The following is a 23,180-nucleotide window of genomic DNA, read 5'->3' as shown; positions in this document are numbered from 1 at the left end:
CCGTACCACTTGTTGCATGGCCGCGCTCGACAGTCGCGTTTGAATAAAATAGCTCTCAAACTGCTACGGGATATTTTAGCAGGGCTAACATACCGGGAGAACCGGATATCTCAGCGTCCTCCTGGTTCGGTGTTTCAGCCACTTTCGTCTGCCCATGGGACACAACACTAGTCACTACACTTGACACCACCGACTCGCACGATTCGGCCATTTTCAGGTTAACTCGCGTTTATCCGCACGACGGCTAGTTACCTCGCCGCATTCGAATCCGAATCCTTTTTCGAAACTTCCACACACGCTTCGCGGTTCATAACACTCGACTCCCATGACAGATGGCGGCTCCCGGATGGGAAGAATGCTACTGCCATCTGGTGACCAATTTGGAAGCTAAAGAAGTCATTTGAAAGGAATATCTTTTAACCCCTATAAGAAATATTTTATTGTAATAAATATTTATCCGCTCGAGTTTGATTTTACTTACTTCTACCGGAAGCTACTTACTTCTATTAAAGCTTCCATGTAATTAGACTGAAGATAATTTGTAAAATATTGTTTTTTTTTTTTGTGATATATATTGTAAGAGTATAGAATTACATAAACACGTGTAAATTGTAAGGCAATATTTGTAAAAAGTACGATATATAATTAAAAAGTAATTAAATACAAATTCGTTAATGATCGAATAAGTACTTAATATGTGTTGATTATCAAGTGCAGCATATAAGGAAATTGGATGTATTTTATGTCACAATTATCAGCGATTTATCAGAAGATTTGCTGGCGGTAAAGACACGGTTCCATGACCGGAAACCGGATGCGGCAGCGCGGATACGCCCTTCATCCATTTTCCTATATCACAACAATAACATTCGACGCTATTCAAGGTCTTCATGAACACCGTAGTTACTCCTCCAATTATCAGCAATTGATCACCTAAGGGAAGAAGACTTCACTTAGTGAGTCTATAAAATACAATACGTTATTTTGTTACGTAATTACGTAGAAATTTGATACAGTAGAATTTTCAATACAAACGCTAAAGAAACTACTATAATATTTTATGTAATTCCATATATATTATACCGTACTTAATATAATAGTAGTTATTAAGTTATATTATAGTTGGTAGTTATTAGGTTTGTAGTTACTATATATATTAGGTTATCCAATATATTCTTTCTGCTTTTTGTAAATACAAAATAACAAACGAGTAAGATGACTAATTTTATACGATCAAATTTAATATGAAAATACATTTAAAAAGAACAATAAATAAGTAATAGGTATTTTGACCTATATATATTAAAAAATTATAAATGAGCTGCATGCTCCTTCAAGCACCTCGTATTTTCTAAGTTTCATAAAAGGAAAACAACAATCATAAGCAATATTTGTGTTATTTATATGTAATATGTAAATATTGTTTTTGTATATTACTTGAATATTATAAATCAATCGTTTAGTAGTATTTGAAAAAATGGATATAATAGAAAGAAATATACGGCACGGATTTATTCAATGACCTAATATTTATAAGTATACATTACTGTATCCGTAATATAATCATATATCACTATAGTATGATACTATGGAAAACTGTTATAAAATAATTATTATATGAAGGAAAAAGAGAAATTTCCCAGGATACATCACATTCTTTGATATCATAAGAAAATAGTACAAACTTATTGCTCAATTTACTATTTATGATTATATATTACTGCATTTACAATGACAGATACCATAGAAAAATGCTATAAGATAATTACTATGAGAGGAGAAGTTTCTCAGGATATATCGCGTCTTTTGATACTATAAAAACCAACCTATCGAGCCAGTAGAATGTCCGTGTCTCGCGATCGACATGTTCGCGTGTTCTCTCCAAACGCAATCGTTCCCATCCCACACGTCAATGCAATCGACGCTCTGAGTGACGTTTTCCATAGTCGATGCCCCGCCGATCATGTAAAGACAGTCGGACACCACGTAGAAGGAGGCAAAGCACCTCGGTGACCTCAAAGGTATCGCTTTCAGCCATCTGAAAGATCGCATCGATAACAGAGCTCTCTCTTGCATTTACCGTGTATACACGCGATAAATCGAACGTTTAATCCAGGTAATGGGAAATAGGGAATGCATGAAGGAACTCTAAGAGACGGAATCAAGCTAACAAATTTTTGATCGGGTCATAGCACTCAACGTCCTTCGAGAATAGCTCTTTTTTCGATTTTGTCATTCCGCCAGCGACCCAGATAAGATCTCGATATTTCACGCTGGCAGGTCCAACCCTCGCGGTCTGCATTGGTTGCACTTCCCTCCATGTGGAGTCCGATGGATCAAAAGCCTCTACCGTTTTCAAAGCTCTATAACGAAAAAAATATATCTCAATCTCTTTTCTTATAGAGGAATTTATGTCTATATTATTTTTTATTGTAACTTTTTAATAAAGTTTCAAATGACCAAAGTTTATACAACATTTTTCACTTGATTATACTTTTAGAATACACTGACAAAATTTGGCTTGTTAAGCCCTGTGACACTCTGTATATTATCGAACATTAATGTTATTTATTATGGAATATGAAACGAATCTCTTGTGCTTCTCTATTTCGTCATTACGTAACCGTAAATCGAATTGTTTCGTTTAAACCGCGATGCTGATGACAATTAAGAAGACTTAAATTAGTGGCAATTAGCGTCGCGTAGCGTAGAAATAAACAGCGGGGAAAATGAAAGAAAACGTAAAAGAAGCAAAGTAATTACGTTCTCCCCATCTGTATAACAACTCACATCCCGTTCCTGCCTTGCCCTCCTATCGCGTACATTTTCCCGTGGCTGACCACCAATCCGAAGTCCTTTCTAGCTGTCAGCATGCCAGGTTCATTGAACCAAGTCCTGGTAGTTGGATCGTAACTCCAAACGTTCCCAACCGCAATGCTTTTCCTGTGAAGTTTGTCTTCCAGGGGATCGGCTCCACCTGGTGAAAAATGTTTCATTGGCTTTTTTTAGTATCTTTAAATCCGTCCCACGAAGAGGATTGCACAATGGAAGGCACAACGAATATTCTTTCGCGATTTCGAAAGCAAAGTCGTAAAGAAGATTATGCCGTAGCGGATTCTTTCGTTAAATGCTGCAAATGGCCTGAGAATCCGTGTTGTCCTGCTTTTTTCAGTTTTTCCTTTTTATTTAAACATGCAATTCGTTGGCTGGTAACGTTATAAACTGCATTTGCAATTGTATTTCGTCACTATTCGACTCACCCACTACGTAAATACGGCCTCTTAAGTAAGCGACCGAATGATGATGTCTCGCTCGTGGAATTTCCCCCACGAATTCCCAAATATTCTGGTCAGGTTTAAACCTGTATATGTCCTTGCCGGTGTTCCCGGACAAGCCATATTCCTCGTGAGGATCGACCCCGCCGAACACGAGAATCGACTCTCTGTCAGGAAAGAACAGAGAGTTGTTGAGAAAGTAACGGTCTTCGTTCGAAGCTATTATACTGTTGCTTATCCTCTGTGGACTGCAAATAATACGGAGTTGCAAATTTTATAGTCGTTTTCTATTGATACCATGATATATATTTAAATTCATCTAATATCCGTAGTCTAGTTATCAGATACTTAAAAGCACTTACAGAGGTCGTTTATAATTCGTAGATCGAATTTGAACGTTTCTAGTGGCAGGATTCACTCGTTGAATATTATCATTCTCCGAATAATCTTTCTCGCTGTTTTTCTCATTGATTATAACATCGGCGAGATTCAGCATCGTCGATTTTGCACAGATTCGTGGAGAGGAAGGGTCGTCTGCATCTGTGTTATCCGATGGGGAACTGGTTTTTTCGTCATAGTTCGAGAAAAACATCGGCGATTTTATGATCTTTATAGACTTTAATGTCTCTCGGTGAGTCATATTTTGTTTTCGTTTTTCTTCGGTCGTGTAACAGGGAGGACATATGTTGAACTATAATTTGAAACACGAGTTCTTCGAATAAATGAAATTTCTTTGTTCTGTAAAAACATTTTAAGGGGAACATTATTTTTTACCTGATTTATTTGATTCTCAACGTAGTGTTGATTTTGATTTCGAAGGATCGATTGTTCCCTGTTCCTGTTTCTAGGTGAGCATTTCAATGTAAGTGGCGTTTCGTCCTTCTCATTTCTCATTTGGTTTACTGAACTGCTTGATATTCTGATGGGCTCTATCGAAGGATCGCGAAGCGTTTCGTCCATCGGGATGGCCAAAAGTTCCGCTATCTTTTTGATATTCTGCTTCTCCCCTGATGTTGATTTCCTTATCTGCGGTTTAAGGGAACAACGTGTACAAAACGACTCGTGTTTGTACTTTGTAAAATAATCTCGTCGACTCTCGAAGAAATACGCCACGGGTCGTTGAATATGTATAATCTTACTATTTAGACTATATCTCTTTAACGATTTAGTAGAAAAATTGTTGTGATTTCGAACATTAAAATACGTTATTATTAATATATATATATTCGTTAAGGTTTTGAAATTCATAAGTAGACTGGAAATTTTTATGCATTAAATATCGGATAATTTATAATTTGTGATATTTCATTTGTTTCATTATCATATTTGTTCCAATTGTGTAAGAGAATCTATTGGTACTAATAAATTGAAATTTGTGAATTGTACAATTTGCTAATAATATTAATTCAATCGTGCAAGATGTAATTCCACTATTTCCTTTATCCAATCAAGTAGATCGACGAAATCAAAGAATCAATCACATTTTCACAACAGCAAAAATCCAAAAGTTTCCGAATGTATCCACTAACTTCGTCAAATCTCTTTCGAGCCTTGTATCCTCTATAAACGGCCTGTATCGTTGTGGCGGCCTCCTCCTCGGATTTGCAGGAGTCTGTACGTTCTTCCGGTTCCCTCGGTATCTTACATCTCATCTTCTGCTTCTTTACGGAAAATATGAAATTCGACTCGCGCTGCTGCTGGCACTGGCAAACATCCGTCGCATTCCTCTCCTGTCGGCTTTCGTAATCCAATTTATCGGCGTCCTGAAAAAAAGGGGGAGGGGACGTCTCGTCGAACCGAGAAAGTTTCTTCTCACGAACGAGATCTCTCGTCGAGGACTTTACCAGTGAATTCACGCCGCGTTGACAGTGTTCATGCGTGTATTTTTCTACTGTAGGCAACCTACAGGATAGTTTCAGCGATTCCCCGCCACCGGTGAATCTTGTATCGAAGGCGACGTTCTTCTCGTCTTTCTAAATCAGTAAACTTAATATAAATTTTTGTAAAATATTAGGTTAACGTTAGATTGTGTAATAAGTTCATCTTTTGGTTCATTCATTCTTACATTTTGAAGCGCATTATAAGAATATGTTACGTATAATATAGTAATATAGATGTAGATATAATAATGAGAAAAGAAAAATAACACTATGAGCTCTCAGTGCAAAAATTGATTGTTAGTATTTGTACACATTAATAGATTATACATTTTTATGCATTCATGCGAAATTGGATAGTGCATATATCATAAAAAAAGACATACAAAGTACAATACTCGTTATAATGTTTATTATATCCATAATGTTAATTGTATTATAACGAAATGCGAAAGAATTTATTACACAACCTAGTAGAATCATAAATCAAATTTTAGTATCCAATTGTAAATAAAGTTTATTTTGGAATTCGTTGGTTTATTTCTGGAGCAACGAGGAAGTTGTTAAATTGATTTGATGAACATATTGTAATAAATATGAAGTGATTTGTTAAAAACTTAGTGGCACAGACTGTTGGCATATCTTAGCTAGTTACGTATTAAATTGACGACAAAGATTGTGCTAATTTTTCATTGTTATGAGCTCAACGCGTTCACTGTTCGGTGAGTCAGATGTGGGTCAGGGATGTCCTAACTAGGTAATCTATGATCCATAAATATTTTATAGATCATTTTGTAGTTGTTCGTGATTCAGTGGTGGTAATAGTTTCGTTTAACAAGCCGGTCATTCAGTGATACTTAGTTCTCAAATTATTTAACAGTCACAATCATGTGCCTGCAATTTTTCTATCTGTAACAATGATTGAGTGACGATAATTGGATAATGCATAAAGTCTCTTCGAAATTAAACTGATCAACTTCATTTTCAATGGAAACTCCGAATTTTATTTCAAAATTTATCTATCAAGAAACGAGCATAACAATAAATTTCAAAATAGAGTGCTAAAAATACTTTGAGACTTGGAAATTTTTCAACCTCAAAAATTGAAAAAGAAAGAAGAGAATGTTACATTAACAGTTGAAAATTTTCCAAATATCACAAAAGCGAGATTCACATAGTTGTTTGACAATTGTAAATTTATAACAAGAGCAGCGCAAGTACACATCATCGTGCTCCAGTTTAACCTACGATCCCAAACGTTTATGCAAATGCGGCCGTTTTGACTCAATTAACAAATACTAAATTGGTACGGGGTTTGTGTAATCTCAAGGTAAGAGCTTATACGCTGTAAGTGCTGTTTCCATGAGCGTAGCGTGGTGCATAATGGTTTGTGGTACCCTGTACGCGTGGGTTTCGAAATTAAAGCACGGATTTTCGAACGACATAAACTCTGACCTTTGACTACAGCTCCCTGATTTTTATCTTACTCCGTGATTCAACTTTTTTCCTTCAGTAAAATTTATCATTTCCACTTACAAGCACGTAAGCTTACCTCGAGATTTCTTTTGACGATAACCGCGTAATAATCCCTGGAAAGTAAGCAGAGCAACTTTTGAAACGGACACAAATCTGACCTCAGATTCTTGTTTCGATACTCAATTGCAAAACGACTCACCGTTTTATGTTCACAGCTATACCGCGACAACTTTTATTACTTTCAATATCTGTTTCACTAAATCACCTCGAGATCGCGTGAATTTGTGAAAATATTGTACGCATTTCTTATGAAATTCACATATGAACGTATATTTTCTTATATAAGTTCAATAAATAAATACGATATACGATATATTGACTAAATATTTGACATATAATATCAAAATGTGATTATGCTTGTTGTCTATGCAAAGTTATGACACGAAGAATCTTTGATTCTCGATTGATAAAATGAAGTCTAAAATTATTTAAAAGTATCATTGGTACGATTTTGCAATTTCGGTCAACGAGGTGGTTAGTGAATCGATCCATCTTGAGGTTTCTGCGTCGATCTTCGATTCGCCCCAGGGTTACTCACCCCTTTGCTTCTTTCCAAGTTGCTTAAGTATTCGTTCATAAATTTTGGAGGCATCATCATGCCCTCTGGTATCTCCAATGGTAAATAATTTGAAGGTAGTGGTTTCGTGTGTCTTGAATGCATTGCTGGCCCATTGTGAATAGCACCGGTGTCTCCTGAAGGATTCAGTTTTGTTAAACTCCAGGTTAAAAAGTTCGTTTCATATATTTTTTATTTTAATGTGACATTTAATATACCTGAGCTTTGAACATAGTTGTTCGGTGCCTTAGGAGCAGCAAATGTGTAATCGTTGTGAGGTGAATCGATTATCTTGGGTTTTCCACGACTCTTTCGCATTTTCAACTCCGAAATTTTTGTTTTCTGATATTCTTCGAGGTAAAGCAAAAATTCTCGATACGTTACGTAGTTCTTGAAAGGAGAAATATAACTTTGAATTTCTTTGTGCGTTGAACGAAAACACTTAAATTGATGCTCTTAGGAAAAATTCGCTACTATAGCATGGATGAAAGTTACTGTATTGCAATCTCCGTAGGGTTTAAGTACCTTGTCCTCTCCAGCCCAATTTCGATTGGTTGGCTCCGTAAGCCCTAATAGATCGATCCAGTGATAGTAATCTTCCGTCTGGTTACCGTACCAATATTTTATAATAACGAAACTGAAAAGGCTTAAATTAATACAAAAGGGCTCTTTTTTGTCTTCATCTATAAATGAGAAGAAATTTGAATCTTACGCTAGACCATCATCGACCATTTTCTGTACCTCAGGAGAAGACATTAGTTCCATAAATTCTGGGTTTTCTGGATTTCTTTTCACATCTACCAATTGCCACGGAGCGATCAACCCAAATCGAACGCAGTTCAAAACTTCCAACATGTACTGCTTTCTGTTCGCCCAATCATGCATCAGCCATCGTACAGCAGACATAAGAACTTCCATTTCACTAGAGTTTAAAAATTCAGAATTAAGGAAAAATATATTATTTTATCTGTACACACCAGTAATCGATTACCTATTGACGCAAATATAGTTAGACTTCAATAAAAGGCATAGTTCATCTACGGATAATTCGAGGAAATCTTTAGTGCTGACCAGCATCAAAAAGAATTTCATAATTCTCGGCACCATCAGTTCCATGACTGCGGTATTTCCGACTCTTTTCGCTTCCAGATATAATAAAAACGCGGTGTCTTCGGCGAATAATTCGTCATTGTCTATGAAAGCCCAGCATTGTTCTTCCAGTTCTGTTAAGAATCGAGAAAAGCACGAGAATTAAAAAGATTGCACTATGATGTTTCTCTTTTTCATGGTTCGTCGTTCATTGTACTCTAAATGGAAAAGGTATAATAAAATCATAAATTAAAGCATTAAATGAATATACTGATTCATTTAGTTGTTTTTATTATCTTTATTAACCATTTATCGCCACCTACTGTAGCTATACTAATAGCTCCGTTAACTATACTTCACTCTAATTTACTATAATAGTAAAAATGAACCTGTTCTTGCAAAAAGACAGGTATATATATAGTTCTAAACTGACATCTTATGTCAGAGTGTCGACAAGAGATATCCCATTAGGTTTCCTCAAATTTCTGTTTCGGTGATCAAAATTCGTGCATTTTTTAATTAACTTTCCGACCTCGTTATATCTTTTCTATCAAGAATACATTTCCAGAACATGAAAAATATAGATTTTAGCAACGTAGTTCCTAGAGAGGAAACTTGAATTTCCTCGTGTTTTGCGCGAAGACACGGTGCACCACCATTTTCTTCGAGATCTCATATGGTTTATTGAAGTTTCAAGTTGGACAGTGACGTATTCAACGAAACTCGAGGTCGGCACCGTCGAGACTTTTCCGAATGCCTATCGTGGCACTGGAAACTTTTCATTCTTTTCCGCTAGCGAGTTCGAAGTTTTAAACTGCGCTAGAAAGCATCAGCTATATATTATGCGTGCAGTCGCGTTTTAAAAGATTGATGAAGATGGGGAAGGATGCTGGAAGCACCGATGTAAACAGGATCGTTGTTCACGAATCTTCCACGTTGATGAAGATGAAAGAACATTTGTACGATTTATGCGATAACGAAATCTTTCATCGCTATAGTGCTATACTCTTATCGGTATTCTTATTTAGTACATTTTGTAATTATTTCTAAAACGTACATTAATGAATACTGAAATCAGGATGTTATATCAAAATTTGATAATCTATACACATATACATATATATTTCACATAAAATTTTAATTATCACTGTATTTCTGTGGCTTGTATCGAAGAGCTATGATAATTTAGAAATTTATGGAAGCGATAGATAATTTTTTTACCAGTCTGACCTTTAATTCCGAGATATTGAGCTGCGGTAAAAACTTCCAGGATGTTGTCCCTTTGCAAAAGCCTGTAGCTCTCGTTTTGTGGACTGATCATCCAGTCGTAAATGAGCGAAAACGCCTTCGAAGATACGTCACTCTGTTAGATGTAATAAAATTTCTTCAAATCATTATCATTCTATACTTATTAATTCTTATATTTATAGGTTAAATACATCAACTTGAAAAAACTAAACGTCCTATAGAGAACAGAGATCTGTAAAACATACACGTTAATTGAAGAAATTAGATATTCCGTAAAGAATAAAAATACACTTAATATTATACTTTTCAAATAATTTTGTTATTCTTTATTTAGACTTCTACATAAAGGTATAAAAACTAAAAAGTGCGGAATACATATATAATTCTAAAGTAATTCTATCATCCTTTCTATATAAAAGTATAACTTTTGTATAAAGATCGAAATTTAGCTGATACGTTATTCCATCGTCCTTTCTGTAAACTTCTTTATTCGAATGCGAAAGAGCAAGAGGCCAATCTATGTAAGAAACACCAGGTCTTTCAGCAGAGAGGAAAGCTTGGTTATTTTGTTACAAAGCACGTGTGTCCTTCTATTTTTAATTACACGTCTCCTTGACACGTGGCGAAGGAAAAAGCTGTCGCGACGATAGAAATGGCGGAGGCTCTCGCAGTAATCATTAAAGGGTGGCAGGTGGTGGTGCTGTTACTCGAGCGTTGCTATTCATCCTTAAGTTAAAAGAGAGTCAAATATAGCCGTAGCTAGGGAAGACAAAAAAAGAGTTCAAGGTCGGTTGGCTTCAAGCCCACCGAGTCACCGGTGGAGAACTGAAAACGAGGGACCAGGACACGAGAGATTGGGGTCGCTAGCAACCCCTTGTGTTCTCGCTGGTTGTCTACTTGGCGATCTCGAAGTCTCGACAGTGGGAAATTTATTGAATCTCGCCGCTTCCACCACCAATGATTCATACCCTCGTATATTCATTCGATTGTCATTATCGTCGACGAACAATTGCGAAAGTAGTAATTTATGAATATCTAGTGGTCGGTCTCTCGAAAGACAGAATAATGCAACTTGCTTGAATCTCGTCGACTTATGACTTTTCGTCGGTTTTTGAGAATATAGGCCAGGTTAATCGAGGACAGATTTCTAGTATTTATGTGATATAACGAAAAGTTGTAAATGATTGGAATCTAGGATTAAATCGATCCTCTCAGAAGCCAAACTGTCCAACTTCATCTTTTACCAATTTCTCAATTTTATCACGTAACTATGTATTCTGACGAAAAGAATAAAAACCATATGGGAAAAGACATGTCTACCAATAATTTGGCCTGCACTACACCAGCAGAAACTTAAATACTGAAAAGATTCAAAATTTTTCTAAAATTCTTCAATACTAGAAACATCGAGATATAAAATCAAATTCAAAAATTTCTTCCTTATACTAAAAGTTTGGCATAAGAATCCCTTCTCCGAGATGTCGTATGTCTGGAAAAATCAACGAATTTCGAGTGGAAGCAAACAAAACAGTAAACGGCTAGTTTATCGTGGAAAAGTCATTAAAGAAGAAACGAAATAAGAGGACGTTCGAGTGGGAAAACGTGGACAAAGGCAAAGAGGCGAAGATGAACGACGATTGGCGCACGATCGAACATGGACCACAGATACACATCCAGAGATGGAAGGGGAAGCGGAAAATCGGATCGCGCGAACAAAAGGACTTTATTCCGAATTCGCTAGACTGTTCTGTGTACCGATAAGTCCGTAATATATCTTGCTCGGTGCAAGCATGTATAATGTGTCGTTTTTTCCGGGGGTAAACTCAAGGGACGTGCGTCGTTTTCCACCTCTGTCGGGTAATAAATTCCCGATGGGATACCCTTAACGCTATCGTATTGCACGGTGGAACGATACGACAGCGTTAAGGGTATCAGTGGGCGAAGGAACGTCTCGCGATCCGTGGTTACGACTCGTTTAACGCGCCTCGTTAAAGGATGAAGATCGATGACGGTCGAGTGTTCGTGAAAGCTACGGGGAATTTTCGTTCGCGTGCCTTCCATTTTCTAAATAAATGACAGCACACGGAAAGAAAAATCGCGCGGATCGTTCTGTCGCTCACAGGATCGTTGGTTGGCGAGCGGAATTGAAAATGGAAGTAAAAGGATTGGGGTTCGCTGTGTTGTGGTTCTCGCAAGCCAAACTGATCGACTTTACATTTTGCAAATGTATTAATTTTATTATGCGATTAGACGATTAAAAATAGCTCGAGTTTGCTTATTGTAAGAAGATAGCATAGGTAATAATAGATTATCAAGTAAATTCCAAAAAATTAAGTTTTTAATATCGTCACATTTCTATGCTTCCATATTTCTAGAGTTGATCAATATGACTCTTGGACGGATCAATTAATAATGAGTTAAAGAACTGATATAAAAATTGAATCGTCTTTAAGTTTCTTACAGCATCTTCTGTATAGCAGAAGTACCAGCTTTTTAGTAAATTGAACTTTTCAAGTAAAAAAACACGTGGCTTAGTTACCTTCACACGGGCAATGCGCAGTTATCAGTGATTCCCAGCAGAGCTGGAAGATGAGGTGACGTTACTTACAGGATAAAAAGTCCAATAACTTACCTCGGTCAGATCGATCTCCTTGCAATTCTTCTCGTCGAAAAAGGTACTGTAGCTCTGTAGCACCAGCAGATGGCAATGGAACTCGTCCTGATCGATTCGCACGATACAGTCAGCGTTCCTCGAAAGATCGATCGAATGAAATTTAGCCCGTAATCATGTCGTATGTTGATGCTCGACTTCGTTACATCGATCGGGTACAACTATAAGCTTACTTGTAATTTGTGATACGCCTGGCTAGCTCCTGATACAGGTCAGTCTTCTCCGGGAGAATTATGTTATCCCAATCGATTGGTTGTTCACTCGTAAATCCGAGTCTGCTCGAAATTACACGACGATCAAACAGTTTATTGAGAAACATCGAGTATATACCTCGCATTGGGCGAGTTGGTTTTCCTTACGATTGAAAGAAAAATACAGGACGACGTAATTTTATGGAAAAGTCTCGGTTCGCGATAATAAATAAACTTTGTATCGTTTTCCCTTGTAATGTTACGTCGACCTGATTCTCCTTTTACTACCTTCGTGGCTAGCATGGTTTTGGCTTGATCGACCAATAAAACTCACGTGGACAGTGGCACATCTTGCAACACTGGTATTTCGTGAGACGCAGACGACGTTGACTGTTGTTGTTTGTGTTCCATCGCCTCTACTTGGCCGAATTTAGCTTTGAACGGATGCATTGCTGGTTTATAATTGTCCTCGACAACCGGAAACTTTTTGTGACTCTATTTAGAAACGATACATTACTTTTAAGTAGCTATGATGGATGGTAGTTGGTAGTGATAAGGATATTGTTAAGCTTCTTTTGTATTACAATTTAATTTTGATGGAGGTATGCCAATGACGTTGTTCAGAGATTTCGGTTGAAAGTTAAAAGAATTTGAGTAAAATTAAATACTTTTTTATCTATAACTTCGCGAGTCATGACTTAAAACTGTAAACCTTTTTTGGTAATAGCTTTTACCGGCTTCTAGAGTATTTGATCTCTTGTCGAAAGAAACCTAATCCAAATTTAACCTCATCCACCCGCTCGTGTACGTGAAAACGATCGATTAAGACCGTAATTATACAGAGAAGCGGTAAGCGGTAAGCGGCTAAATTGGCATTTAGAGTATTGGAATTGGCCGCATCACTTGTTTTGCCGCTTGCACTCTGTATAACCACGCCACAACTGATACCAGTTTGTATCGAACGAAAGTTATAATACCAAACCTACTTGCAACTGATTGATCGTCGATGACGATACTACACCTAGTGGAAGATCGATGGACCCCGGTTGCGTGGAAGACTCAGATATACGTTCACCAAGCTCTTTTTGGGTTGTATTCAATTCGGCCTTGACGTTAACCTTTGTATGTCTGGGATCAGCAACCAACACACTGACCTTCTTCGATTCGAACACCACCTAGAATGACTACGCGTCTGCCTTGAGGCCAACATTCCTAAGGTTCGACGAGTATCTATCGACCCAAGGACCGATTGGGACATTTACCTGATTAGGAACGATCTTCAGATTACCGCTCGGGGTTGCCTGGAATGGAAATACTCGTTTCGAGTTGTCGCCGCCGTTTACGCCAATAAATACACGATGATCGTCACCTCGTTCCCTTGGCCTTGTATGCATTTGCTGCATTAGATAGTTGAAGTTTGGGCCGACTGCTTCGTTTTTGCGTTGCTTGCAATCGCCGTCTTTTCCTGGACTGCGAAACGCATCTTTTGATTTTTTTTTAAATCTTATTTTATGTACTTTTATTTTTTTTTAGCTCCTCTTCTTTGTCGTTTAGTCTTTCATAAATCTTCTTTCATGCAAATTGATTTATTTTTTAATCGCCATTTTATTATTTGATTAATTTGGATGATGTAATTTATATTAACTTGAAATCAATAATTTTGTTCCGCGTTTCAATTGTTTGAGACAAATAAAATTTGATGTTCCTTAACTAATTTTCATGGTGCGAATAATTTTGTTGCTCCTTCGCACTGTTTAAAGTAGATAAGGTCTAATGTTGTTTGATGCTATGTGACGTTATACTATAGTGTTTCTATGTATGTCGTTATCTTTCATGAGGGTAGTTTCATAAATCAAGATACTATTTTGTATATTTTTATGATCAACGTCTATAATTCATAACGTTGGTCGAATGTATACACCATTAACGTTGAATACAATTGATGATCTCTAAAGGTAATGGTTAAGAGCTACTAAATGCTGTAATTATGGATCGTTAAACGTGGTAGGTAGTAATTAGTTCAGACTAATAGCAAGGGCTATGAAATGTTAAGTTTGATTATAAACGTTGATTTACAGACACTTCACATTATTATCAAGGTTTACTGTATATTACGATCAATTTCTGTTCACAACTCTAATCATATTATAGGTAGCTTTCGAATGTTGACTATTATCCGTATACAATAGTAGAGCAGAACTTGTACTTTATATTAACAAATATTTATTTTTATTTCCGTCATTTCACTCGTCATTTTATCAAAGAATTTACGAATAAAACATCGACACGAAACAATAGTAACCAATGTTTCAGAAAAATATACGAGTTAAAGAACGTAACATTGCAAAATTAAAAATCATATTCTATTCAAATAACCTTTCCTTAACATTATATCAAAGTATGTAATAACTTTTTGTCGATATTACTCATATAAATACTAAATCTCGTCGCAAAGTACAATATAATTTCGTTACCTGGAACGAGCCATTAGTTTAGAAACGGAATTATCAGAGGGACAACATCGTTCCCCGAAGATTCTATCGTGTTTCCACTGTTTGTTCGTTCTTCTATCTTGATCGGGGTCATCCGAATCGTCGTCCTGTCGAGTGGAGGAGTCCCCTTCGGATCTAATCAAATTTTTCGCAGACTTGACCGTGTATTTAACCAGATCGGATCCCTGTTCCGCTAGCTGCACCTCTTTAGGTCCGACACGATGATCCTCCGACAAGGAACGAGCCTGTACTACGCGGCTGTCCTGATAAATGTGCACGTTGAGTGGTCTTCGTCGCTTCGATAAACGTCGACGTCTCAAAGTAGCTTTTCTTCGGTCAGTTAGATATATGGGAGGTCGGTGCTCTGGACTTCCAACCAGATTCGACCTGTCCGAAGGGAAAAGAGAGAAATTTCTCGGATTTCTTCGAAAATTCGATCATTTTGTTTTGATACCAGGAAGAGGAACTTTGATCCTCTTTCGACTTAAGCTCGCGTGGACGTCTTGGAATTGTCGGAAATTTAATTAACTTAGGAGGTTCATAAATTCCTAAGAAGATTTCGAAGCAAGTCTAAGAGAATTTTATTTCCTATGGGAAATTATTTGATATTTAGAGCTCTATTCGTGTGTTTAATCATATTTAACTAACGATAATAATAACGTGTTTCACTGTTTTGAACGTTCAGCTAGTCGAAGCATAAAAGCATTCGTAAAATCTGAGAAGCTGTAATTTATAAAATACAACTGACCAGTATTGGTAAGTAAACTTATATAACATTAACCAATCTGATAATAAAAAAATTAAGCTTTACAAATTAATTGTACAAACAACAAGTCATCTAATTATGCAATTTGTCGAAATATCATCAAATCATACATGAAAAATCAATAACCTATATCACCTGATAGTAAATTATTCCCTAAACGGATCGCGAACTATCGAAAACCCTAACATCTCGATATCAGAGCCGCAATATCCACGATCATTATCTTCATAATTACCTCTGGTGACGCGGGGATCGAACAGTGTGGACAACCGATGGACTCAGTTCGCGCGTAACCGTTCGTTCCGACTGAACTGCTCTGAGGGGTGGTTTGGGGGTTGTTGCGGCTGGCGCGACTGATTTCTCGTGATACAGGACAACGACGCTGCTCTTGCTGTTTCCGGGTCGCGGTGATTCCGATCGATCCTCGTTCGGCTCGACTACGAACCGCCCAGGAATTAAAGCGATGCTCTTCGCGAGGATGCTGGCCGCGCGAGTTCCGGGTGCGTGGCCGCTGTTCGAGCCGCTGTCCCCTTTCTGTTCACCGGTGTATTATCACGTTCCTTCCCGAGAAACACGTAGGCGAAGAGGAATAACGCAAAGAGGAACAAGTACATGGAATCGGGGGGCAGCGGATCGAGAAACGCGAGTTTCAGGGTTTTCGGGCCTTGGGGATGACCAGAATCATGGAAGTGCTATAAAAATCGAGAAAACCAGTTCTGAAAATGCTCGAAATATTCAAGCTTCGTTATTTTATACACTTTCCTACGAAATTTGAAATTTCAAACGTTTGATTACACAAACATTTCTATTAAATGTAATCTCATTATTAATTATATTCTATCATTGTGTTCTTATTGTACAATTCGTTAATTGGCAGATATGTGAATGCGCGTTTATGTAATGAAAAACTTTTATCGTGAATTGTATCAATTTCCAAAATTTGATAAAACAAAATTGATTGAAACTAATGCCTAATAACAATCCATGTACGTCTGATATCTTTTTAGTGGGATTTCCAACGATCATTCCGTAGTCACCCCAAAACTCGAACGCGCGAATTAAATGAATTAAACAATGCGCAATAATTGTACAGATAGACTGAAAATTTCTACATTTAACAACTTACATTTTCTACTTCGTTGACGGATCGCACGAATTATTCGCGGCGTACTTTTTCCCCTCCTGTTGTCAAGGGAATACATTAGGCGTTGTTATAACGATACGTGTTATAAGTATACGTGATTTAAGTACGTGCACGTGACTCGCCAAACTTTTTGGATAATTACCCAAGTTTCGTAGGAGATTTGGCTCTAAGATCCTTGCTGCCGCTGGAAGACCTCTTCGTGGCAAAGGTTACCTGGGTCGTGAGAATATAGGGATGAAAGTAAATGAAAGAATGGAACTTTTCGTCTTTAATGTAATATCTCTCTGTGTGATTGTTCTTATTAAATTGTTATAAAAATATCTTGAGTTTTATATCTTCTATAATTGGAACTACGAACTGCAATATATATTATATTATATGCATATATGTTCCACTAATTATTTCTTTTTTTCCAAGTTATTTTTATTGTACACTCCGATGGTATTTTTCTATTCGTGGCCTAAAATTCTTCCGAAAACTGAGTTTCAACGACGACAGAGCCAGCAATACGTTACAAAAAACGGTTTTAAAGTTCAAAGCCCGAAATGTACCTCGGAGCACTTTCGGATTCTAGATATTTTTACTGGTAAAACCCGATACATGATGTCGAGTGACGTAAATGGAAGCTTGTGAATATGGTTACAATTCTGTCGCACTGCTTGTTATTTTTAACAACCTGTGTCGTTTTCTACGGATTGGCTAATTCCTCGATATTTCAGGATCTACTTCGTTAGAAATAAATTACCTCATGCTTCCTTCGATGACTACAATCCGGAAAATATTGAAAACTCGATGCACGATTGTTCTTGGTACTCTTAACTACTTTATCGTATACTGAAACATATTCAGAATAGACTAACGTATAAGTTAATGTCCGAAAAACTGTATACATGGCATCCCATTTCCACTTACATCACTTACGTAATTTTGTTTCGACGTGATCGTAGCTTGCAAAACAGCAACAGTGATTAGAATTCCTTCTGGATGCTTCGAAATGGTTTGCTGAATGATTCTTAGTTCCTATTATATTATGATGCAGATACCGCGACTTTTGACAAGAACGTCTGTAAAAAATTACTTATGTAAACGTATCGTTTATATTTATTAAGATTTTCCTTGGATATCTTGGATGGTACCTCGGATTTAACAGATCGAGTTCCGAGAAGAAGCAAGAATCGTCTTCACTGGATGCAGAACTTCTAGATTCCTCCTAGAAATGTCAAAAGTCTCTAATCTTTCATAATCTTTCCATTAGAATTTTAAATTCTCTGATTGTGAAATTACTGACCTAACGACTATCACAAAGACTCGCAATTCGTTCTGTAAGTTTTATATTTATTTTTAGTTAGCGTCAGAAGTAAAAACAATAGAAACAACATAAAAAACGTAACGTTAACTTTCAGCGTTTGCCATCTCTGCAGATATAGGAACTGAATGTATCGGAGTAGTCAATTTATTTATTTGGAAATTATACTTTCATATTTTTCAATCATTTATAATCATATCTTTATCTTATGATTCTAGAAGTTAACTAGAACTAGAAGTAAACTAGCATAACCTCTTTTGCCATACTCCACGTGAAATTTACGTTTTCCTTCGCTAAGAAAATAATTTTTCATTCTATTATCCTATACAAATCATTTATCATTTCAATTTCTCAATTATTGTATATTGTTCGAACGATGCTCCTCGACTTCTCAAGTCGGCGAAATATAATAATTAAAAACAGTCGTGCACATGTGTCGATTGCGTAGAAACGGCTAAAAATATACTCTTAAACAATCAAAGAGATTCCTCTAGTTTCAAAAAAGTCGAAGCAATTTCCCATTTAAAATTTATAAATCATTCGTTCAACATTTCCAAGCGTACTCACGTCATAACGCGTAAAGCTTGTTCGCATGGTATGAGTCGCATTAGGTCACGCAGAAGTCACTCGGAGAACCGGCGTCATTGCAGAACGTGAACGTGATCTTCGCGGAGTTAGGTCGTTAACAAATCTCAAGGGATAAACGGCTGATTCGAAACGATCACGACGTTTACAAGATAATAGAGAACGAGAAAAGAGGGAGATCGTCGCGAGTATCGGGAGAAGAGGCCTTGGAAACCAAACAACACGCGGCAGACAAAACGACGGGACGCGACCTTCGTCTGTTTCGAGTAAAATTCGACTCGAAACGAGTCCTTCCGATCGGTAATCGGTCGTGATGGATTCGTTTCGCGGTTTCGCGTAAATTCGATGGAAAACCGTCGAGACGTTACGAAGCTCGAGGTCGAAATGTTTCTCTTCGTCGTAAATTGCGGTTTTACAGGCGCTTTGAAATTACAAACGCAAGGAGTGGCTGAATCGCTTCTTCTGCTCGTCGATTTTATGTAAAGTTATTTGCCAGCTCTGAAAGCGCATCTTAAGCTTAAGCAAATCATGTGCACCCTCCTGCGAACTACTCTACTCGATCGACAGTTCGTAAACGCGACTAAGTTGAAGTAGAAAAGAATTTTTGAAGGTAGTAGTTATTCATTTTGATTTAAATAGATTTTTGAAAGTTTGATACATCTATATGAAATTAGAAGTATTTTAGGATAATTTAAATTAGTTTAAGAAAGGAGTTGAATTTTTGTGCGTTGAATTTTGTATGAGTTGCTACTCTATTTGGATGACCTTGTTCCATTCGTAGGAATTTATTTGAAGCAGAGTCTTAAAACGATTCGGATTCTGTTCTCAGAATATCTTCAAATATGAACAGTATTGATTCGATGTACTACACATAAATAGCAAATATAGCGATATCTACGTTATCGTCATGCAATATGATATTCAACATAGAGTGACATACTTTGACTCTGTACCTATGTATATAACAATTTCGATCTTCGAAGGTTCAGATTTCGTATTATCGAAATAAGATTTCATATTCAAGTTATTTTCCATGTAGATACGTAAACTGATATCATAAAATAGAAAGTCACTGATACATGCATCTTTGTACATATTTCAGTAGTCTTTACTGCTTTCAGAACTACCATTGAAATACTGCCACGATAATTTATTTAATAATATCCATTATATTTCCTCATTTCCACATTCACTGCTACTAAAATACAAATACCTACCCCAAAGTGCATTTTTCTTTCATTAAAAACATCTTCATTTGAAGTAACAACCTTCGTTCCAGTACGCTGCTTTGTACTTTGTTTGACTCTCCAAGTTATTTCACCCAAGCATACAAAAATTAAAATACAAAAGGCTTCCCGACATTTGAATCGACGCAGTGGATGCGTCAACATCTGCGAGGGAATCACAAAGAATTCCTAACGCTCCGCGTTCCTTTAAAAATTATTCCATGTCGAAGCTTGCATTCGTTTCTCTCGAAGCGTAGCAAAATCTGGAAGCGTTGACGCCCCGGGAAAACAGCTGATCGAAGCTCGGATATGGAGCATCCACGTGTTGAACCCGCGCGCGAGTCTTTTCCCGGACGTCTCTGCCTAAATGCAACCAGACGTAAATAGAAACATAATGAACCAGTCTGGTGTAGGACAAGGAGAGAGAGAGTAAGAGAATCGAGAGTCGGAGATCGGTGTATTCGGCTTCCACCGGAGAGAAGAGTGGAGATTTCTCGGCGGAGGGAGAAAGCGGAGAGGGTTGAAGCGTGGGTGGTGCTGCCTGGCGGGCTGCATCGATCGCTTCGGCGTCCTGGTGACCTCGACCTAATGCCACCCTCTTCTGCTCTTGAGCACGACCCCTCCTTCGCGCTGCCTCCGTGAGCCACGGGGTCAGTTAACACCCCCGTCAAAATACACAAAGCCCCGGGAATCGCGAAGTATCCAGGGGCGGAGGAAGTTACGAGGATTCAACTAGGAAATGTCATCCGTTGCTTTTAATAGATCGAACAAAATTCCGTGAAAGTGTTAGCAATAGTTAATTCCAAGCCGAATGTACGGCGCGGATACGATTTCCTTGATATTTTTAAGCGTTAGACTTTTTATAAGTATTTTTACCATAATTCGTTTTAATTTCGTTTATAGCTAAACAAATTATTCTTTCTAGGATTAACGAAAAATTCGGAATTTCTTCCTGCACCTCGATAGCAATCGACGCAACGTTCATTCGCGAAGTCACGAGACCTATGCAACCAATTATTACTGTTACCTTTAATTTCTGCCAATTTTAGTGTCGAGTATGTCGCTTCAATATTCTGAGGTGGTCGTTGTGGATATTTAAGAAATGAAACAGTTCTTTACCGGTCAGCCTCGATCCATCAGGAATAGAATTTTCTTGCATCACAATTTTCTTGTTCCTTGTAGAAGGAAAATGAGAATGCTGGTTCGAGATCCTTCGCACCTCGGTAGAATTCGTCCATGATAAAATAAATGCTAAACGACGTTTGTAGTAACATAGTCTCGTAGTCGCGTAGTCTCGTGTTATACTCACCGTTCGTTCTAATCACATACTTTTACTAATCATACAGTACACTTTGCTATTTTAAAAGTTGCGAATACCCAGAAACTCGTGTGAAGCGTACTTTCCGACCAATCGACGAACGAAGCGTATCAAAGCTTTCTGCGATCGAACCACGGGATGGGTTCTTTATGCCGATTGGTCGAGCTCCGCTGATTTCCGAGATCGATCCATAGAACTGGTAGTGGCTGTTCGATTTTTCAAAGCAGTTTTCCATTTCACTTTTTTTCCAATTTACAGGCTACTGGAAAGTTTCATGAGCTTCGATGAAGTAGCTAGAAATGAAAAGTTTGTTGGGTAATGAAGGATCGTTAAAGTGGTATATTTGACGAGAAATTGGATTTCATATGGCTTATTTATAAAAACTTGCAGGTGCATGTGCCAGTCTTCTCGAAACGTCAATTGCAAATATTTGTACGTATAAACGCTCTGATCGATAAAATTTCATTTTACATTTATATTATGTTCGGTTAGTGTATACTACTTTTCTAACGAGATTGCGGATACGATTTTCATTTTCCACTGTGCTAACGAATCATTTTCACGTAATAAGATCTGTCTTTATATCGCCAGGCACGTATCTTCCACGAACCAGGTATGATTCTAATATTCGCGTATTTCTATTTAACAATCTCTTTTACACACTTCAGCAAAATCACATTCAGCAGACACTCTCAAAACATACAACGACGTTTACTCACATCAACCTCAAACTTTCCATTTTTCTTTAACATCCTAATGCCAGATACCCAGTCCATCTACAAATCTCAATCACTTGCACTAAATAATCATCCAAAATTCCCATTGATAAGTATCCCAAAACGATCGAAAATAGTCTCTCTATCGTTGAAAAACGAACGAACCGCGCATCGACAGCTTCCAATTTCCCCGTCGTATTGACTCTCGTTCGGGTAACAACAAGGCGTTCGTTGGTGGTTGGTTCGCGTTCGTGTATCGATCAGGTCCCGATTGTCCGCGACACGAATTCCTCGGCTGTGCGTCCGAAGCGGACAAATATCTCCGGGCAGGCATGCACGCGGCGTGCACGCGATTCTCGTTGTGTCAGCGGAATTGCCGCGGAAACGAAACGCGGTAGAAAACGAGTCGGCTCGATATTACGGACCGGCTTACAGCCGACGATATTAAGTCTCTCCTACAAGCGGCTACACGACGGTGCAATAAACCTTCGCGAAACTGACGACATTATTACACGCCAGCTCTCATTCGGCCTCGTCATCCCGTGCAGTCGGCCTTTATGCAGATGAGCGCACTACCATGCGGAACCACCACTGTGTTTTCGTCGACGTTGTTAAGCAATCAGAAATGTTGCTGCATGTTAGATGTCAGCTTATCTCGTTACTATCTACTGTAGACTCCAGCTATTATAGTCATTCCTGTAAATATTTTGTACTCTTTATAGATAGTCACTTGACCTTTGTCTCTGCCAAAGATTTTTCTATCCTTTCTGTCCTTCTTCCAATTTTCTCTTCGTCATTTTTACACTTTGTAATATACAGTATATGTAGAGTGTTTTAAGAAATTGACATCATTATTAAATTAATTATTATTAAGAAATTGACATCATTACTAAATTGATATTTAAGAAATTGCTTCAGGAACATAAATTTAGATACTAATAATTTCGGAATTATGTAGATACACTTAACAATAATGCTTACTTTATTTGGTCGAGACACTTAGGGGAAGTATATTTAGGATAATAGGATCGTTTTGATTATGGTTCGTCGTATCGACGCAGAATGGGTAATTCTGCTTTATTTCAGCTGGAATATTCGCGGAATTCTGTTGGAGGATAGGTGATCGAGATTTTGGAACGTATGCAGATAATTGAGATTTGCGAACGAAGAATGATAGAGGGTGG

At 37.5% G+C, this 23,180-nt stretch overlaps 2 protein-coding genes across 9 annotated transcripts in view; both read right to left on the bottom strand.

The window, feature by feature from the left end:
* The window catches only part of LOC100648315 (phosphatase and actin regulator 4B), a 397,768-nt gene extending 397,480 nt beyond the window's left edge, over positions 1 to 288 (bottom strand). For both annotated transcript variants that reach the window (XM_048404195.1, XM_048404197.1), the window contains exon 1: positions 94 to 288. In XM_048404195.1, the coding sequence (XP_048260152.1) occupies positions 94 to 211 (118 nt within the window). In that variant the 5' untranslated portion in view covers positions 212 to 288. The remainder of the gene's footprint in view (positions 1 to 93) is intronic.
* Positions 289 to 409: 121 nt separating this feature from the next.
* LOC100648970 lies at positions 410 to 22,626 on the bottom strand. Of its 7 annotated transcripts, none has more exons than XM_048404185.1 (28): positions 20,990 to 22,626; positions 19,954 to 20,694; positions 17,982 to 18,055; positions 17,767 to 17,909; positions 17,591 to 17,679; positions 16,988 to 17,058; positions 16,828 to 16,883; positions 15,937 to 16,138; positions 14,918 to 15,322; positions 13,706 to 13,913; positions 13,430 to 13,618; positions 12,778 to 12,938; positions 12,426 to 12,527; positions 12,214 to 12,331; positions 9,564 to 9,696; positions 8,236 to 8,467; positions 7,957 to 8,166; positions 7,770 to 7,881; positions 7,463 to 7,634; positions 7,227 to 7,381; positions 4,805 to 5,248; positions 4,050 to 4,301; positions 3,638 to 3,966; positions 3,261 to 3,523; positions 2,791 to 2,977; positions 2,172 to 2,363; positions 1,827 to 2,038; positions 410 to 933 (listed from the first exon to the last, which is right to left on the bottom strand). In XM_048404185.1, the coding sequence occupies exons 2-28, from the start codon at positions 20,125 to 20,127 to the stop codon at positions 755 to 757; spliced, it is 5,064 nt and encodes a 1,687-aa protein (XP_048260142.1). In that variant the 5' UTR covers positions 20,128 to 20,694; positions 20,990 to 22,626; the 3' UTR covers positions 410 to 754. The 7 variants fall into 7 exon arrangements, with proteins under 7 accessions (XP_048260142.1, XP_048260143.1, XP_048260145.1 ...); XM_048404186.1 differs by having other exon boundaries at positions 19,954 to 20,325; XM_048404188.1 differs by having other exon boundaries at positions 19,954 to 21,213; positions 21,272 to 22,626.
* Between the last annotated feature and the right edge of the window lie 554 nt (positions 22,627 to 23,180).

Source organism: Bombus terrestris, chromosome 3, assembly GCF_910591885.1.
Source record: "Bombus terrestris chromosome 3, iyBomTerr1.2, whole genome shotgun sequence".
In the NCBI taxonomy this organism is placed as follows: domain Eukaryota; kingdom Metazoa; phylum Arthropoda; class Insecta; order Hymenoptera; family Apidae; genus Bombus; species Bombus terrestris.
Note: the sequence above shows the minus strand (reverse complement) of the source record. Positions and strands in the feature narration are given on the sequence as shown.

Excerpts from the sequence above, each read along its gene's own strand:
- LOC100648970 (XM_048404184.1), bottom strand. The coding sequence starts at position 20,127 with ATGTTGACGCATCCACTGCGTCGATTCAAATGTCGGGAAGCCTTTTGT. Across the intron at positions 13,619-13,705 it reads TGAAGATCGTTCCTAATCAG|GTGGTGTTCGAATCGAAGAA; the intron begins GTAAATGTCCCA and ends TAGTCATTCTAG. Across the intron at positions 12,332-12,425 it reads AGGCGTATCACAAATTACAA|GAACGCTGACTGTATCGTGC; the intron begins GTAAGCTTATAG and ends CGATCTTTCGAG.